Source organism: Bombus vosnesenskii, unplaced genomic scaffold (genome assembly GCF_011952255.1).
Source record: "Bombus vosnesenskii isolate JDL3184/JDL3185 unplaced genomic scaffold, Bvos_JDL3184-5_v1.1 scf7180000013267, whole genome shotgun sequence".
Classification (NCBI taxonomy): Eukaryota; Metazoa; Arthropoda; class Insecta; order Hymenoptera; family Apidae; genus Bombus; species Bombus vosnesenskii.
In genome coordinates this window covers 3852543-3869527 of record NW_022882927.1, presented here as the reverse complement: position 1 = coordinate 3869527, position 16985 = coordinate 3852543, and the positions used below count along the sequence as shown (strand labels likewise).

The 16985-nt window shown below is 43.6% G+C and overlaps 1 protein-coding gene across 3 annotated transcripts in view; it reads right to left on the bottom strand.

Annotated features, from left to right (window-relative positions):
• Positions 1-16985, bottom strand: part of LOC117230620 (complexin) — a 322043-nt gene that overhangs the window by 50225 nt on the left and 254833 nt on the right. Inside the window, exon 1 of one of the 3 annotated variants that reach the window (XM_033488234.1) lies at positions 3421-3543. The exons of 1 other annotated variant lie outside the window; for it this stretch is intronic. In XM_033488234.1, coding sequence (XP_033344125.1) covers positions 3421-3433 — 13 coding nt within the window. In that variant the 5' untranslated portion in view covers positions 3434-3543. Of the gene's footprint in view, positions 1-3034; positions 3324-3420; positions 3544-16985 lie in introns of those variants that run through there. One more of the 3 variants, XM_033488235.1, reaches the window with a different exon arrangement.

Below are 16985 nucleotides of genomic sequence, written 5' to 3'. Positions count from 1 at the left end.
CCTAAACTACTGCACTGTGGCTAATGAGAAGCTGATTTTCGAAGGGCGTTCCGACCCTCCAACTCGCGCCACGTTGCCTCTAAAATTAATTTCCCTCCGGCAAACGGACTTTGTTTACGGCGGTCACGTTTTTCGCAGACTCTTTCACGCAGACAATCGATTTCGCGCGTTCCGCTCTGCATATATTCGCACTCGTTACGTGACCAGCTTCGTCGAATAAGCGAAAATTTTGCCACCCTCAAACTCTCTCGTTCCAACACGCTTCTTGCAATGTTCAATTTTTCGTCGTACGGACGATCGATGATTTTCCTCCCGCTTCGACTGTAAATATCCTCTTTTCTCTTTCTTCTTCCCTCTCTCTTCCTTTCTTTTTCTCTGTCTCTCTGCACACTCTCGCGACATACCCCCCTGCTTCTGCCCCTTGTTTCCCGCGTTGGCATATTTATCGCGCGAGCGCGCCCGAAAGCGCGATTCCGCTGGAAAAGCGAGCGCGAACCCGTAATAATTTACAAGGAGTTAGAGCGTCAACGGGCTGCCGTGTTAGCAGATTCAACGCGGCCAGGAACAAACGGATAGATATTGGGCCGGCTTGTCAACGCGTTATTTACGACTCGTTGTAATGTATTGATTTTGCGCGGGTCAGGATACCGACGAAACCAGCCGTGTTTCGGGCTTGCCAAGTGAAATACGCGCGGTTGAACGACGTAGACGGATGACGGATTTCCTGCGATCCTTCTGTCCTCCTTACTTTAAAATCTACGACGAAACGTGCCAGAAGTTTTATTACTTTCTCGTGTCTTTGTTTTCCTTGCTGCGATTGAAAATATTTGCTCATTGTTCGAGTCTCTCAGAAGGAGGCAAATTGATCGCCCTTCTTAGATCAAATCTGCCATTAAACATTCCAGAAATCTGAACTTTTAGTACTTTCTCGCGTCTTCGTTTTTCTCCGTATCGAAGATGTTTAGTCGTTATTCGTGTCTCTGAGAAGCCAAATAAATGGCGGATTTCCTGACGTCGTTCTACCTTTCTCTGACTAAATCTACACCATTAGTTATCCCAAAACTCGGTTCTTTTTATTTCAAATATTCGGTCATTGTTCGAGACCCATAGAAGCCCAATTGACTCCACTTCTTGCGAATTTCTTAATTTCGTTATCCCTGGCTTTGAAACTGTATAATTAGAATGAATCGAAACGATCTCTTTAAATATCTCAACGTATTCTGAAAGATAAAGATACGTTAGATGAAACGTTTCAACGGGCAACTGCAGTTCTGGTGAACGTAGACACGTTTTCGCGATTGAAAAATTGTACAGTGTTTCTGTTTCCGATCGTTTAAGTTACCATTGTTATTTTTTAGAAAACGAATTATTCTGTACGAGCACAGAACGTCGCGTAAATGACTTCGACTATGACAGAATTATCGAATCGTACAAAACTACCAGTCTGTAATACGTAATGTACAATATACTATAATCTGTGACGTTTATCTTTCCGCGAAGAATTTTCACGCACACCATAGCCTAGCTACGAGAGAGCTACCTTATCGAGGTTGGAACCATTCAAACGGAAGTTTGGATCCGCGAAAGAAAAACACGAGAGAGCGCACCGGAGTAGAATCGGAACGTCGTATGCAGGCAGACACGTTGGAGAGCACTCGTATTTACGAAATACAAGGGGAGCACGGAAATGGGAGTGGCTCGTGACAGTTTTCAAGCAAAGGAAACGCCGAGCATGAAAACACAGTTCCGATGTCGAATTATTACGGACAATTGATCGCGAGAACATAGATTATTTTATTGACTTTGGATATATCGGGTTGGCAACCAAGTGATTGCGGGTTTTGTCATTAGGTGGTATCGACAAAATCCGCAATCACTTAGTTGCCAAGCCGATATATCATGACACACAATTCGCCGCGTAATCGAAACTTGCTGGAGCTTGTAAAATGTTCTGGAAAGAATTGCTAAAAAGAATTTTTGGGTCATGAGTCTTGTCCGTGTATTTGCTACGCTAAAACATCGGCTCTTACGAATTCGTTTCTTTGTTTTTCGTTGGAAAAGTTGACCTTAAAAGCTCCTTTTTTTCCCTAGAAACCGCGCTCGAGAGTACACATCAAGGTGTACCGATCTTTTTTAATTCTGTGGAGATAAAGAACGCCTGGCGTAGCTGGAATTTATAGCAGGCAAACTCTCCCGAACCCTCCTGAACCGTTTCGTTAACTTTTTTCGCCGCGCGCAAGCCTCGAATATAGTCGATAGAATTTGAATGCATTTCGAGACGATTCTAAAAGCGGTAACGAGCAAAGTTTCGTAACTGGGGTGTTGCACCAGGCGGTTGTTTTCCATCGAAACGCACTCCGTTCTTTTGTTTTTCCTCGTCTTAAACGAGCACTGGAATCGTTTCAAATTTGGTGTCACGAAGGAGGAGTGAAAGGGTCTGGCGAGCGAGGCGGGTCTCGAAATTACATCGAAAATCTTGCGAGCGAAAGATAAAAGATAAATTTTTATTCCGCGGACAACTAAGTTTCGTGTAATCAGAATTTTCTCAGTCTATTCGTTACGGGTCGAGAATACGTTAAAAATTTAAATATACAGAGTATGATATAAGTAGATCATGGCGTTTAAGGAGGATCGTCACGCACGAAGCTGCATTGCGTAGGTCGGGTCAAGTTTTCTCGTTTAAGTAGAGCAACGCACGTATATGTACACACGTTTAGCGTACCTGTGGGTAGTAACAAATATGCATACAGATTAAACGAGAACGATAATCGTAGACAAATTACGAGATGCTGGAACGAAGCTCGGAACATAGCGAACACTGAAGCGATGCAAGCACACCCGGAAAATGCACGGCTCTCCGGAAAAATTGTCAATTCAATCCCGAAGTAACAAAAACTCAGAAAGAAATATCTGTACATAGATGGAAACGATCTGGAAGTTTCGCGCAGTTGACTCGAGGTGAATTTTTTTGTTTAAACGTGCCAGAAGATAGGAGAGACAGAAAGACAGAGATTATGTTTGATGTGAACAATACCTGAGTCCGTTCGCTGCTACAGGCAGGTAAAACGTGGTGCTTGGTGGCGCGCCACTCTGGAGCCAGTCCCCTTGGTTGCGGCCGCGATGACACGTAATGACTGGTGAAGCGAAAAAACGGGCAAAACTAAACCATGGAACTTATAGCGTGGTGGAAAAGGAACGCGAAGGGACAGGCTCCAGCTCTGTTTTGCTCGCGTTACTATGATCGATGGATCGATATCGGCAACGGGAGGAATGAAGAACTCGTATAACTCGCGCGTTTCGTCTCGTTCGCAACTGTTGCAACGATACGTGGCGTTGGTAGCGTACGTAGCGGCCGCGAGGAATCAACAAGAGCAAGTGAAGAGGCTAAGTAGTGCATGCTTGGCTTTCTAGCGGACATACCCAGTATGTCCATGACTCGGCCTCGTGGCTGCGCTCGTGATGCTGGCGACAGTAGTACTGGCGTCGTTTCGGTCAGACTTCAGTTGCCAGTACCGACGACGACCACCACCACTTCCACCACCACCACCGCCGCCGCCAGCATCGTCGGCGTCCCCTATCAAGAACCGAGTTCCCCACCAGCATTCTCCAGTGGGCGTGCTTCCACGATAGTCGGAAGGGGTACACGGTGGACAGAGAGGGGTAGAAAAATGTTGGTCTCCCCCTCTGGAACGCTCTTCTAACCCCTTTGCCGCGTCCTAGCCTTGCCTCTGCGAGTAGAGCCAGCCTGTAACCCTGCGCCTAATATTTCTACGGGACTCTGTGGAGCCGACGCCGATCGGTTCTCCTTCCGAGAAAACCAGAGTCCACGCATCCGTACGATCCAGGGTGGATGGCGAGGATTCTGTGCGCGCGCGAGCTCCAATCGACGAGGTCGCGGGAGATGTTAGGGGAAGTGCGTCGCAGCTTACCCTCGAGATAAATCGACGACACTGGGTCAGGAAAGAACGGCTTTGTAATTTGGGCTAACACCGCCTTCCACCGTTCTCCTTTTTCCTTTGTTTTCAATGATTTAATTCCATTAGGGCGTCGAATACCGATCAGATTTCACCGATTTTTCTTCACGTTACGAACGTTAATGATAAGCAGCGTTGGCAAGTTCCCTTATCGCCGATCGCTTTTATGGAAAATCCATCCAATTTAACCGGGTCGAATGTTTGAAAAAACCAGGTGGCGGAAGAAGAACCGACCGGTCAATGATAACAATTCGAGCAGAGTTTTATCCAGTTCAATTCCGGCTATTGTTTCCCTCATGCAAGTGAAATAGAAACGTAAGTCTCGGTGAAATTTCGCCGGCGTAAAATCACGCGTAAAAGCTTTGGTGGAAGAAGCGGGAAGCCTGCAAGCGGCAGGGACACAGACGGCAACGTACAACAGAGGACGCGATTCTTGCACTCAAGTGAAATTGCAATTACTAAACGCGAAAGGTTCTCGGAACACACGCATTCCGCGCGCCACCGGAAACCCATTAAGGAATATTCCCGCGTACAAGCCTCGCTTAATGAGCGATATAATTTATTGCCACTACTTAGAACCTGGTCTAGTTGCGGTTTGTAGTTAATAGGACCTACGATCTTCGTGTCATTAACGGCGCGAGTACGTAGGAAGGTAAGATGCCACCTTCGGCCAAGAGGACCAGGTTCTCTGGTTCTCCTCCTATTTCGACTAGCTTTATCGAAGCTAGCGATCGCTACCATCGAACTTGCCCTTTGCTACTACCCTTTACCAACCCATTTGAGTCCCTCCGTCCCGATTCACTCGCTCATTGTCTGGCTTCTCGTTCATTGTCCGCCTCTATCGCTGCTTGTACCACTCGTATATCTCTTCTCTCTGCCTATTCGAATTCTCCTTCGTTTCCTACGTCTCCATCCTCTGCGTCCATCCACCATGCTGCGCAGAATAGGAACTTGATAGACACCGAGAGGAACACGCACCCTTCATCTTCCAGACACTCGGTTCTCGAAGATTTATCAGGCTTTTCACGCACATATCAGAAACTTCACCATTCCTTTCATCCCTCAAAATTGTTCGATGCTATTATTTTCTGTTAAGGTTAGAGGTTTTGTTTATTTTCTAACAAAGAATCGCGAGATCAGTCGTATTAGCGAGGCGTCGAAAACGAGGATGAACTTTTACGAAGGAAACAATAAAACTTGAGCTTTCTTCAGATTCGAAACGCTGGATGGGACATGTTACTAACAATCAGCATGAAGGGCAAAATTGCTGTAAGTATATCTGTAATCATGTTACGGAGGAAATATGTTTAATTAGAACAGAAAGTTGGTAAATCCTTGATAAATCATCTGCGGATATTCATATGTTTCTGAGAAATCGAAATATTACGAAATGTAAAGAATATTCGTAATACTTAAATATATGCAAACTAAGATGAGCTACTTCCAATGCATAGAAGGCGAAACGAGTCGGTATTCAAATTCTACTTTTTCAATCGTTGCATCCAGTACGTTGCAAAATACGTTTAGAATGCATGTGCAACTACGACAAAAGAACGCGTAATTAAATCCGTAATTAAATCACAGTTCCTCTGTTATTAAAACATTTAAATTAATTAAAAATTTATTAATTAAAACACAGAGACACAGTCAGAGAACACAAAAAACACGAAGGGTATATACGTAAACTTAAGATATTCAAAAACCTAGAGAATATGCATAATAAATAAAACTCTGCAAAATGTCCGAGGTAAACCATTTGTTATAATATAGAATGTGGAACAAATTACGATATAGAAGCTGAAATAAATCGCTACGCAGATTCTACCTCTCTGTCCAATGTTGTATCCAATATGCTGTTAAATAAATCGCCAGCGACATGCTCCATGAAGCAACCCCTAAAACCTCCACGGGTCTCTTCTCCACGCGCCCAACGCAACGCAATGCAACGACTAGCAACGAGATACGACTCGATGGAAGTCGACTATTGCCGCTTCAACAAGCCTGACCACTTAACGAAAAGAAAATCTCGGTCTCGGTTATTCGCGATAAAGCAACGAAGCGTTGCTAACTTATGGCACGTAAGCCGAGAGACTAGAAAGGCTAGGGTAAACCGTGAAGGCGGCCGAATCCATAAACATCGGCAATCCACTTGTACGAGGCTACGAGAATCTCGAGAGGGAGAGAAACAGAAGCAGGGACAGAGAGAGAGAGAGAAAGAGAGAGAATTGAAGGCGATCTCTCACCTGTTTACGCGACCGCCTGGTACTGACGTGCTCGCGCGTGTACCGCCTCGTGTGTGCACGGGGTCTCGAGCTGGCTATCGGCTTGATAAATACAAGCAGTCGTTGAATAATGCATCGGCCGTTCCGGCACTCGGGAGTAAACAAGTAACCTAACACCGGGGTCCGGCACCGTCAGGATACTGATTCGCCTAAATCCTCTGCCACTGTCCGTTCGACTTGACTTGTCGCCGCTCAACTTTCGCGACCCCTGTGCACATTTCATTGGCACGATACCCAAGGTTGGACACCGTTTTGCCTCGTAAATTCAGCACGATATAAGCGAGGCGAATCTCTTTAGATTCGTTGCCCATTGGTTTGGAAAAAGAACCGGTAGTTGTTTCGCCAGCGGCGTGGTACTGATTTAATGAATAAAACGACGTTAAATTCTTGGCTGGCTAAAGGCGGACGCGAAATCGATACGCTCTCTCCAGAGAGATCCTTTCGCCCAGGTGCGTTTAACGCGACGAATTTTTCGATTGACCGACCGCGTAATTGCACTATGGCCCCTGGTCGATCCTTGCCGCTTCCAGTGGATCGAACATTTGAAAAAAAATCTACTGCTCCTCCTTCCACTTTCTCTCTTTATCTATCTATCTATCTATCTATCTATCTATCTATCTATCTATCTATCTATCTATCTGTCTGTCTATGTGTGTCGAATCTCGGCAAAATGGACTGGTTTCAGGGGGAGAAAAAAAAAGAAAGGGCGAGGGTAGAGCAAAAATAAATTTATCGATTGAAAGAAAGGAGAAAAGGTAATTTCGTTGAAAAACGCGATAGCTGCAGGCGCGCAATGAATATCGAAAGTGATTAAAAAAATATACGCTCGTCATGAATATTAATGCCACCGGACCCGTCGTTGAATCGAATATGAAGCGCAGCTTTTCGGAATGATAGCAGTCGCAAGATCCAATTTCCTTGGTTCGATAAAAAAGAAGAAAAGAAGAAAAATGAGCGTACATACAGTCTTTAAAATATTTGTTAGAAATTCTATAAATCCATTTGTTCCTCGTGATACCGAATAGTATTTGGATATCGAAACCGTGCAGAGAAAAGGGCTGTGGATACTGTGATCAACGGTATCGATATCGTCTTTGGCCTTCATCCTGCTCTTCCGAGGCAACGCTGACAACGAGATTGATATCCCGCAAAAACACCTGGTATTTCCGATAGCGTAAAATATGCAAGTACAAACGACTAGACGAAGCAGGTAAAACGACCTCACTGGCCGGCGTCTTGGAATTTCGTTGGCTCGAAGAATTCCCTACGCACGTACCTGCACGCAAATCCACGACAGGGATCACGCAAGCCGCTCGCTGCGAGGCAGCTCGTTAGCCCAGCTCACAGCTACGACTGCAAGTTCGAAACATATCGGTTTCCATTGCGTTTCGTGAATTGAAACTACACAGGTAGCGCATCCCAGCGCTCGAGCGATCAATTTTCCTCGACTGATTGGGCCACGCTGTCAAAGGATCCTCGAAATCGAGCGATTTGACTTCGAATCTGTCTGTCGAATTATCGGTCGTGTTCTGTGTCATTTACTAGGTCTCTTTCATTCGAAAAAAAATCGCTTTGTAAATTGCCAGGACGAGGCGCAGTAGCGGAAGAAGGAAAGTTTAAACTTTGCTAATTTACCTGTTTTTTCTTTAAGCCCTCGAAAAACTTCTGAAAAGATACATCAACTCGTACGTAAAGTTCCGAGATTATAAATTTACCAGTTTCTGATGTACGTCGGATTTTGAACGCGATTCGCAGAAAGCTGGAATTTGGAAATTGCACTTGTTAAGGAAACCGAGTACGCGAGAACACGCTGCGATATCTGGTTCGTAAAGATGCCACGTCGTGGCTACGGTTTCTGTTTTCTTAAGTTCCTTGCGTCTGTTAAATTTATAATAATTCTTCATACGATAATTCTCTAAATGGAAGATAGAAAAACGAGGAATAATATTTCCAACGTGAGAGTTAATCGCGTTATCAATGGTCGACTACTCGCCATTAACAGCATTTGCGTTAGTTTCTTGCACGTGGCTGGCATAGAATCGTTCCGAATCTGCTTCATACTACAACTCGCGCAATGTTTTCGTGGTATTTAGTATTTATCCTAAGCTGCGTTCCCTTAAGGTTTCGAATAATTGCCAACCTACCAACCAAGATATTTTCCTTGAAATTTTGCGAATAAAATTATGCAGCTTCGCAGATGTTTCGACGAGCGTTATACGCGCAAAGTTCGATCGTGGACAAGGAGACGAGTCGATAACGAGCTTGTGTTTGTACGGTCATGGGGGTCTTACCGGTTAAACCAATGCTAATTAGTGATAATTAGTTCGGTAATAGAGACTCTTGGATGGCAGCATGCAGGCTGATTGAAATCTCGAAACAAGCGTCCTTCGGGACTTTTGTCGGTCGTGACAAATATTTACCACGAAATTCGTCTGTAATTCCCATCCGGCCATCTTGCGTTGATTAGGTCCGAGTATTTACAGTGGTGGACGAGTTCATCACGTCTGCGCCGCTTAGTATGCCGAAACACGGATTGCTCGTGTGTTCCATCAACACGTCTATCGTTATTAACGTCCGCAATTACCGAAACGGTTTAATATCACCGGCCACGCGAAATTATCTCATTAACGTGACGACATTGCGCTCGAGACCGCGACGCGAATCGCAAAATCGTGCGAAGAAAGAGACGCGCGAGGGAAAGTTGTGTTGGAACACAAGTGCTAAGAAAAATACCATAGTTGTACAAAACTAAAGATTGTATTCGACAAGACCAGCGAATTGGTATAATACAGACAGCGGAACAGATAACTGTCAGCAATACCGCGAGAAGTATCCGACACAAAATTGAAGTAATCGCTTCTTCATCGTTAAGAGTCTTCGCCTTTCTGCTATCAGTTTTTCTATAGCTGATAAATACCAACAATTACGTTACGTGCAATGAAATTTCAGCCTGTTTGGAAAGTCCAAGCTAATCGTACGTTCTCGTCGTCGGAAATATTCAAGAACGTCCATACGACGTTAAAAGTACTTTTCTATGTAGCTAATCGATAAGAAGACCGACACAAACCTTTCGAATCAGTATTAAGAGACGAAATTTACGGAATACGAGTATATTTGAGGCTTGGCGTTACAACCTACGGTGTTACTCGCCTGATCTAAAAACGATGCCACACTCGATCACGTTTCGGATCGCATTTTTGCTTCGCTTCTCGCAGTACCAGCCTGATCACGGAGAATCACGGGGATCCGAAGACTCCTCAGTAATTCGGTTTAATATCGTCTGGAGGCTAGAGGGTTGGCTAGGCCGGCACGAATTGTCGAGGATTGTCGTCGTCCTGGTCGGACTCCAGGCAGTCCTGCTGCCAATCATTATCTCGATGGTATGCAGACATACCACCACGTGCGAAACCGGGTATGCGATGGCTTCCTGGGAGACGGTCTACGACGAGAGCGGGTCGATGAGGGAATACGTTGGCGAAGGGACTGCGTGGCTCCAGGAATGAGAAGGGGCGACAAAGCCCAGGCACTGGTATATTGGCATACCAACGGCCGGTGATATGGGAATACTTCAAGAACAACTTTATAGCCGCCGACACGACTGAATTGAGACGATCGGGATGCCCTTTTCTTTTCTCATGCTTCCGGCTCTATCGTTTCGTCTTCTCTCACTTACTCTGCCTTCCGATCGGGAAAACCTTCCAACTTTCTGCCTACGAGCTGCTTTTACGAATTCTTGATTCTCCATACCAATATACAGGGCATTCGGTGACAGATGAGGCCGGTGGGTTTAACAGGGATAGATTTACGAAACATGAAATTGATTCGTCAAGTAGAATCAGTCTAAAAGCTGTCGTATTAAATTCGAAAGGGAGAGAGCATTTCTTTCGTGCAATTGAAGGGAACTTACAAAGGAAAACGCGATGTAAATGAGTGATTTATACGTCAATTGCTGGCAGGTGTCTTAATACGAGGCTGAAGATCGTAGAGGAGTTTGGTAAAAGTATCAGTGATGCGACTGATCTTGTAGTAATCGGTATTTTTGATAATGCTTATTATGCTAAGTAGAATAGAGTCGGATTGAAAGTTGTATTAAGCTTGAAACGGAGACTAGTTTGTTCGTGTCTCCTTGACGCGACTGGAGACTACAAGGGAAAGATACGACGCATCCGTTTTTCTTGATTTTCTTGCGTCAATCGGTAGTTAGAAAGATATATCTTAAAATGAAATTAAGAGCAACATACAAGATAAGAAGATTCTTCCGAACGGATAGGAAGATCCCAAATGTTAATACAAGCAGTGATATTTGAATAGTAAATATATGTGGGATAGTGTGACATCGGGGAAGGACGTGGCGTGAGGGGTAATCGTTTATTAGCATTGTTAAGATACGTTAACGTTGTCGAGGAGTGTTGTGAGCGTTTCCAAGACATATTAAGGAAAAAAGAGAGCATGGAAAACATTGTAACGAGAGTTGAGAGAGTCAGAGTTGAATTTATCGTCGTCGTGTGAAGATCGTTGTGTTGTTGTGTGGTAGAAGTAGTGAGTGACGATTACGTGAAACGGGCTATTATATTCGATTTCGTGTGAGTGCAAAACTAATAGTATAACATTCCTACATATATGTAGTGTACGTAAGTACATATTAAGATATACTATCGCTACGATTTTCAGTAAGTAAGTATCTTCGAGTTATAGTTTGGTGATTGCACAAGATGATAGTAAATGTAGCTTCGTACTACCGATTTACCATTAATTTGTCTACCTGGAAAGATTCACATACCGTAGCTACGGATCGACGAAAGTGTCCGGATGTCAGCGACTAGTAGCGTATGTATCTAACGACTCGTACAGTCGACTAAAAGTAGCGAAGGATCACGTTGCTCGTGCGACGTAACACGCGTAGAATCACTTTGAATGCCATTGAATCTCGAATAAGGGATTGTCTCGTCTCTTTGATGCAATTAAATTGAAGCAGAAACGGACGTCAAGTTAATAGACCTAACCCCATTCGCGTTAAACCTTCTAAGTACAGGTGAAACCTTGCGGTTGTATTTACTGCTCGAATTCTCTGGCAACGGAGCATACAAAAAATATCATGGTAATTGTATTGAGATATGTATAATTTTATGTGCTAGACTAGATTGACCGCGTAGTAGTGATACATGTGTGTGAATATGAGTGTGTGGAAGTATGTGTGTACGCAGCTGTTCACTTAACAGTCTGATATGAAGAAGACGAGACTCGCGCAAGTGTGTATCGATGAATATCTTTGAAATCGTTTATCAAACAAATATATAACTATTTTAATATAAATTCTAAGTGTAAATTTAGTGTTCCCATACCGTTATTTCGCCAATTAAGATCCAAATTGTCAACAGTAATAAAGATTAGGCGACAAAGACGAAATTAAGCAGTCTGCGCGCGAACAAATGATCTTTGTCTCGTTCTAAGTATTCCGATTCTTTTTGCCTCTTTTTAACTATTCCGATGGTCTTTGTACTTTTTTATGAAACGTAAGGTTGCGCGTTCAGCGACATTAATATCGGCGAATTAACTGGAAACGACGATCTACGCGACACTAGAACGAGAAGAGTTTAACTGGAACGCATGGTAGTAGATAAGGCGTCTAGCGCTTACTATTGTGCAGCGAAGCTCTGCAACTACTATGAGAACGTATACGTGGCAATTCAGTTACTCGGATACGAAACGCTCCTATAAAGACACACGCGTCTTGCCGAAAGAATCCCATTAGTTTGCATTTCCGTTAAATCGAGTCCTGATGCGGCTCACTGTTTCCCTGTGATCGCCTCACGTCCCTTGCGACTTCCGTCAAAAGAATTCGATCTAACTTCCACTGTCGTTGGACTTTTACTACGATTATTTTCAGAATCGAAACCGTACAAACTAGTTTCCGAGGCTGTGTTATAAAAGGCGGCTGCTAAAGTCTCTTATTGCTTCAATGTTCAAAACTGCATCGTGGATATTTACGTAGCTACGAGAAAAACAGGGTGAAATACGTATCTATAAAATGGAAATCACGCGGAAAAAATGTGGTAGGTTTGTATTCGTCGAATTTCTGAGTTTCGTGTCGCTTGTCCCTTTAAATCAGGATATTCGAATATAGGTTATCGTTAGTTGAAACGAAAAACGGTGTATCATATGGGAAAAGTGAGTGACAAGTTTTGTATTTAATTTTTAAAACCAACGTAACATTTTGCGAAATGCTCAAAAATAGACAAATACCAACAGCGCATATTTCGTTTCTAAATCGTGTAAAAGTATAGCTTTAATAACATGAAACTGGTTACTAGAGCGCTGAATGTAGAAACGGGAAATATTTGTAGGAACATGAAAACCGTAATAAATAAAAAGCAGAAATACGAGTTACATCGTAAAAGACCCTAGACAATGGTGTGTAAGTCGCTTACAGGACACGCAAGTGCGAATTAAACGCCATGTAATAATCCAATCACCGATATACGATTGACTGTCGACTGGGTGTCCGTGGGTGTCCGTAGAAGCAATTTGTTCTATCCGGGTCTAAATAGCGGCGGTCATTTAATTTCACGCCGAGGCACCGATCGACCGGTTTTCCGACTACATTGTGCCGGGATGATCCCCTTAAGGAGGGCTGAATCGTCCGCCTAATTGCCACGGCCTTTCTTTTTCTCGTCGGAGTCGCGCTACCGATGCTCCCTTTCTACTTCCACGCCGCTTTCCTTCTTGCACGTGCTTTTCTCCTTTTAACTTCTCCGCTCTCGCGTTTTTCCATCTCGCGGCTTGTCATTTCTCTCGCTGCCGCCGGATCGATTTAGTGGCGGTGTGCGGTTGAATCGAGGACGCGAAGAAAAACGAGAAAGCAGCAAGCTAGCAGAGCGCGAGGAGCTGCGGGGAGAAAAAAGAACGGGTGAAAGCGGCGGAGAAAGAAGCTGGTTTCCTGGCGCTTACATACACCCGATGGGAACTCTTTTATCGGGGAATCGAAGGAGGAGCCACGGACGGCAAGGAACAACGGACAAAGGGAGTGTTTAAAAGGCGTGGGCAAAAGGAGAAAAGCAACAGACGGAGGAATCAAGGTGGAACGGTAAATAAGGGGAAGTCGGCGGCTGGCGGAGAAATTGTACGTACGGTCGGCGAATGGAAGGAGGGAAATTTTGAGGCAGACGAGCACAAGGAGCGAAGCGAACAAGTAAGCAAAGCAACGGCCTCTGAATGGGCGAAAGAGAAGAATCGCCGGACTGCAGCGAGCAACGAGAGTGGAAGAGATAAAGCTCGCGGATATTTAGAGAAGCTGGAAAGACGCCGTGTCCGCCTTCCCATACCAAAAGCAGATGGATAAACCAAGAGCAAAACTGTAGGAGCTGGAACGAGGAACGAGGGAAGCCCGTCGTGGAACTAACAGCAGCTTAACGCTCGGCAACTGAATCCTCGAAGTCCACTCACGTGCGCGCGAACCACGCCACCACCATTTTACTGTAAATCAGTCTTAAACCACAGCGGGCAGCTTACAATCAAACGTACTTTAGCCGGCCTTCCACGAGACGGATAAAGTGGCCAGAAGACGAAAATGGAATATATCCGTGATCATAAACCAGGCGCGTCCACCTCCGGCGTTCTTCTACCCGTTCCTCTCGCAATCACTTTACTACTTCCTGCTGAACCTCTTTTCTTTGCAATATGTCGCCGAAAAGGTGTTCGCTGGCAAGTCAATGAAAGTGGCCTTAAATCGACGTTATACGTTACAACTCGCTAAAACGCTCTTCGTGCTCGATTTTAAGTTGCCGGTCTGCTGGATCATGGCGGACTATTTCAATGAAACGAGTAAGGAGCGCGTTCCTGCTCCACGACCGAGAAGAATCACGATGATTTTCTCCGATTGTTGGCTGACCGAACCGTCGAAGTAGAAGCATCGTTTCCCGATTGCTTGTAAATTAACTGGAAGGAGAAGTTAGTTCTTGAAATACACCTTTTCGGTAAAAATCGACTGAAAAAGAACTTGAAACGAAATTTTTGTTCGATGCAAGCAACGATAAATAAAATGGATCAAGTACCTCCACTGAAATATACATTTTACTACGAGATATCGTAGTTAGAATGCGTAAAGGTCACTCTGGCTAAAATAGACAAATTATCGAGTATTTGCCGATCACGGGCATATCAAACGATTAAATCAAACGATTATAGCATATATTAGGTTGTTCGAAAAGCGTCTTTCTCTTACAGACACGTGTTTTACAACGACGCATCTTTATACAAACGTGAAACCTAATCTGTCGAACGTTGTGATCTCTATCTTGATAGAACAAAATGGATCATACGTAATTCGATAAAATAATAATAAAATAAAAATAATAATCTTTTGGGACGACCTAATATATAAAATTCGACTTGTTTTCAAATTTCTTGCAATACACGCGACGTACGTATGTATAAAATCAGGACAAATTTATGTCTTACGTCTGACTCTTTCGCTCATCCTTTCGCAGATCCTCGATTTTATTCGCGTTTACGTTTTTCTCGCATTACGCGCGAGATAAAGTTTATAGCGTGGAGGTAGACTTGGCAGCCCGGTTTTATCGTTTCCAGCCACTCGCCGCAAGTCCGTCCGATGCTCGAGATACGATCATAATTCGCGCTGTATAATCGAGCTACCGGTACCTGAACAGGTAGAGGGAAAGAGGCGAAGGGTCAATAAATGCCCGTTAGGATACGTAAATTAGCGGCGAAAGTTTATGGCTGGAAGCCGGCGAATAATCGACCGTTAGCAGCTTTTATTCGGCCGAAACGCGTGGCTGATTTACGCTCAGCGTAAACTGCCTCGTGTAACTCGTCGAAATCGTTGCAACGAGGAGACTGTAAAATCGCCGATGATAATTTACGATGAATAGCATCGTCGTTAAGAAGCCGAGAAAGCTCCTGGTCGTTGTAGAGAAATGAAGGATAGTCGAGAAATCTGACAAGCCAGCACACGGTGTAATATTTGACTTACGATAAGATCTCTTCTTCGATTTACAACGCCAAGTTATCGTGTTTTATATCATGGCGTGCCTCGACACGATGACTCAAGCGCAGAGGGAAAATTTCGACGCTTTTCATCCTTTTATCGATATATCGCGTTGTTCGAAAACTCCGTAGCGCTTTTTATTACGAATCTCTGTCAAGTAACGAAACGTTGGAACAAGTACTTCTCTTAGTTGAATACTAAAGACAATTCAGGAGAAGCATCCAAAATGCGTTAGTAAAATAAATTTCTCTCAGCGAGAGAGTGTCGGACCTCTAATTTCTAGGAAACTTGGAGTTTTAGCTGCAACTTTCTATTTTTCTCGCTTATTGGACTAGGACTGTGATAAGACTGTAAAATACAGCGTCGTCTCTTAGTTGGATACTAAAAAGTGTTAAAGGGAAACATTAAAAATTCGTTAGTAAAAGAGATCATTTTTAAGTGGGACAGTGGTGAATCTCGTACATCCAAGAAATGTTGAATCTTAGCTGAAACGTTTATTTCTATCTGCCTTGTTTATTAAACGTAGATCATGTCTTAGTTGGATACCGAAAAGAGTTAAAGGGAAACATTGAGAATTCTCGTCGAGCGAGACAGCGTAGAATTTCATATAGAAATTTTGATCCTCAGCTGCTTCATTTCCATCTGTCTCATTCGCCAAGTGTAGAGCGTAGCCTCGTTATTTATTCGGTTAAAGAGCCTCGTTTCAGGTGTATTTCATATATTTGCAATAATTTGCAAGCTGTCAAACTACACAGTAGTGCGAATAGTGGTATACGTGTTTGGATCTAGATATTCTAACTACAATTTGTTGCATACTGTTTTGCCAACGACGTTAAAACGTTAGATTTTTCGATAAGCCGTAAGTGGCTGGTAAAGAAATAAAAAATGTTACTGTGGAACGTCGGCCGTGATATTCAGGAAACGGTGGCTACGGTGACGACGTTGGCGACCCGGGTGATCGATGTCAGAGGAAAAGTGTAACGTCGTTGTGTGGCAGAAATTACGACACGTCACGTCCGGCAGCGAGTAATTATCCCGGAATGAATTAGCCACGGCACAAATTTCTAATTACGTTCGCGGGACCGAAATCTGGTGTTCACGACTTTTGCGGTTGCGTTTTTGAAACGCGCGCAAATCGAGTCACAGGTTGTCTCGTATATGTTTCGAAAGAACGCAAGGCAAAGCAACTTACTTTCCTTTAGTTGCTAACTTTTGAATTATCTTTAAAACCATTCAATAATTATCAATTCTAGTCGAACTGATCGACTCCACTTTTCCCAAAATTTTTATTTTATTTGTTACATGCATCGTTAGTAGTTTGCTGATTTTTGTGCAAATTCACATTTCAAAGAGCGTAATTTGGAAAGTAGAAGCTCGGTGGAAGATTGTTTCACCTACGAAGTGATATAGACAGTGCTTTGGATATTTTATTTATTTTCTCATATTATATGCATTCTATAAATGCATTTTCTATAAATGCATAAAAGTCTCTTTAAAAAAAATTAGCTTGCTTCCATGACATATTGTATAATCGTAGATTCTAACGTTAAAAAGTATTTGTTTCTCTATCTTTCAATTGACGAAGTTCAATTGACCAACATGGCTTCTTTTGAATCGTCGATGAAAATGACAAATTTTGGGATAGTTTTACAGTTCTGAAAAAGCGAAGATGGAACATTGTAAAGGTTCGTAAGACGACGCGCGAGTCATCGAATCCGGCCACAA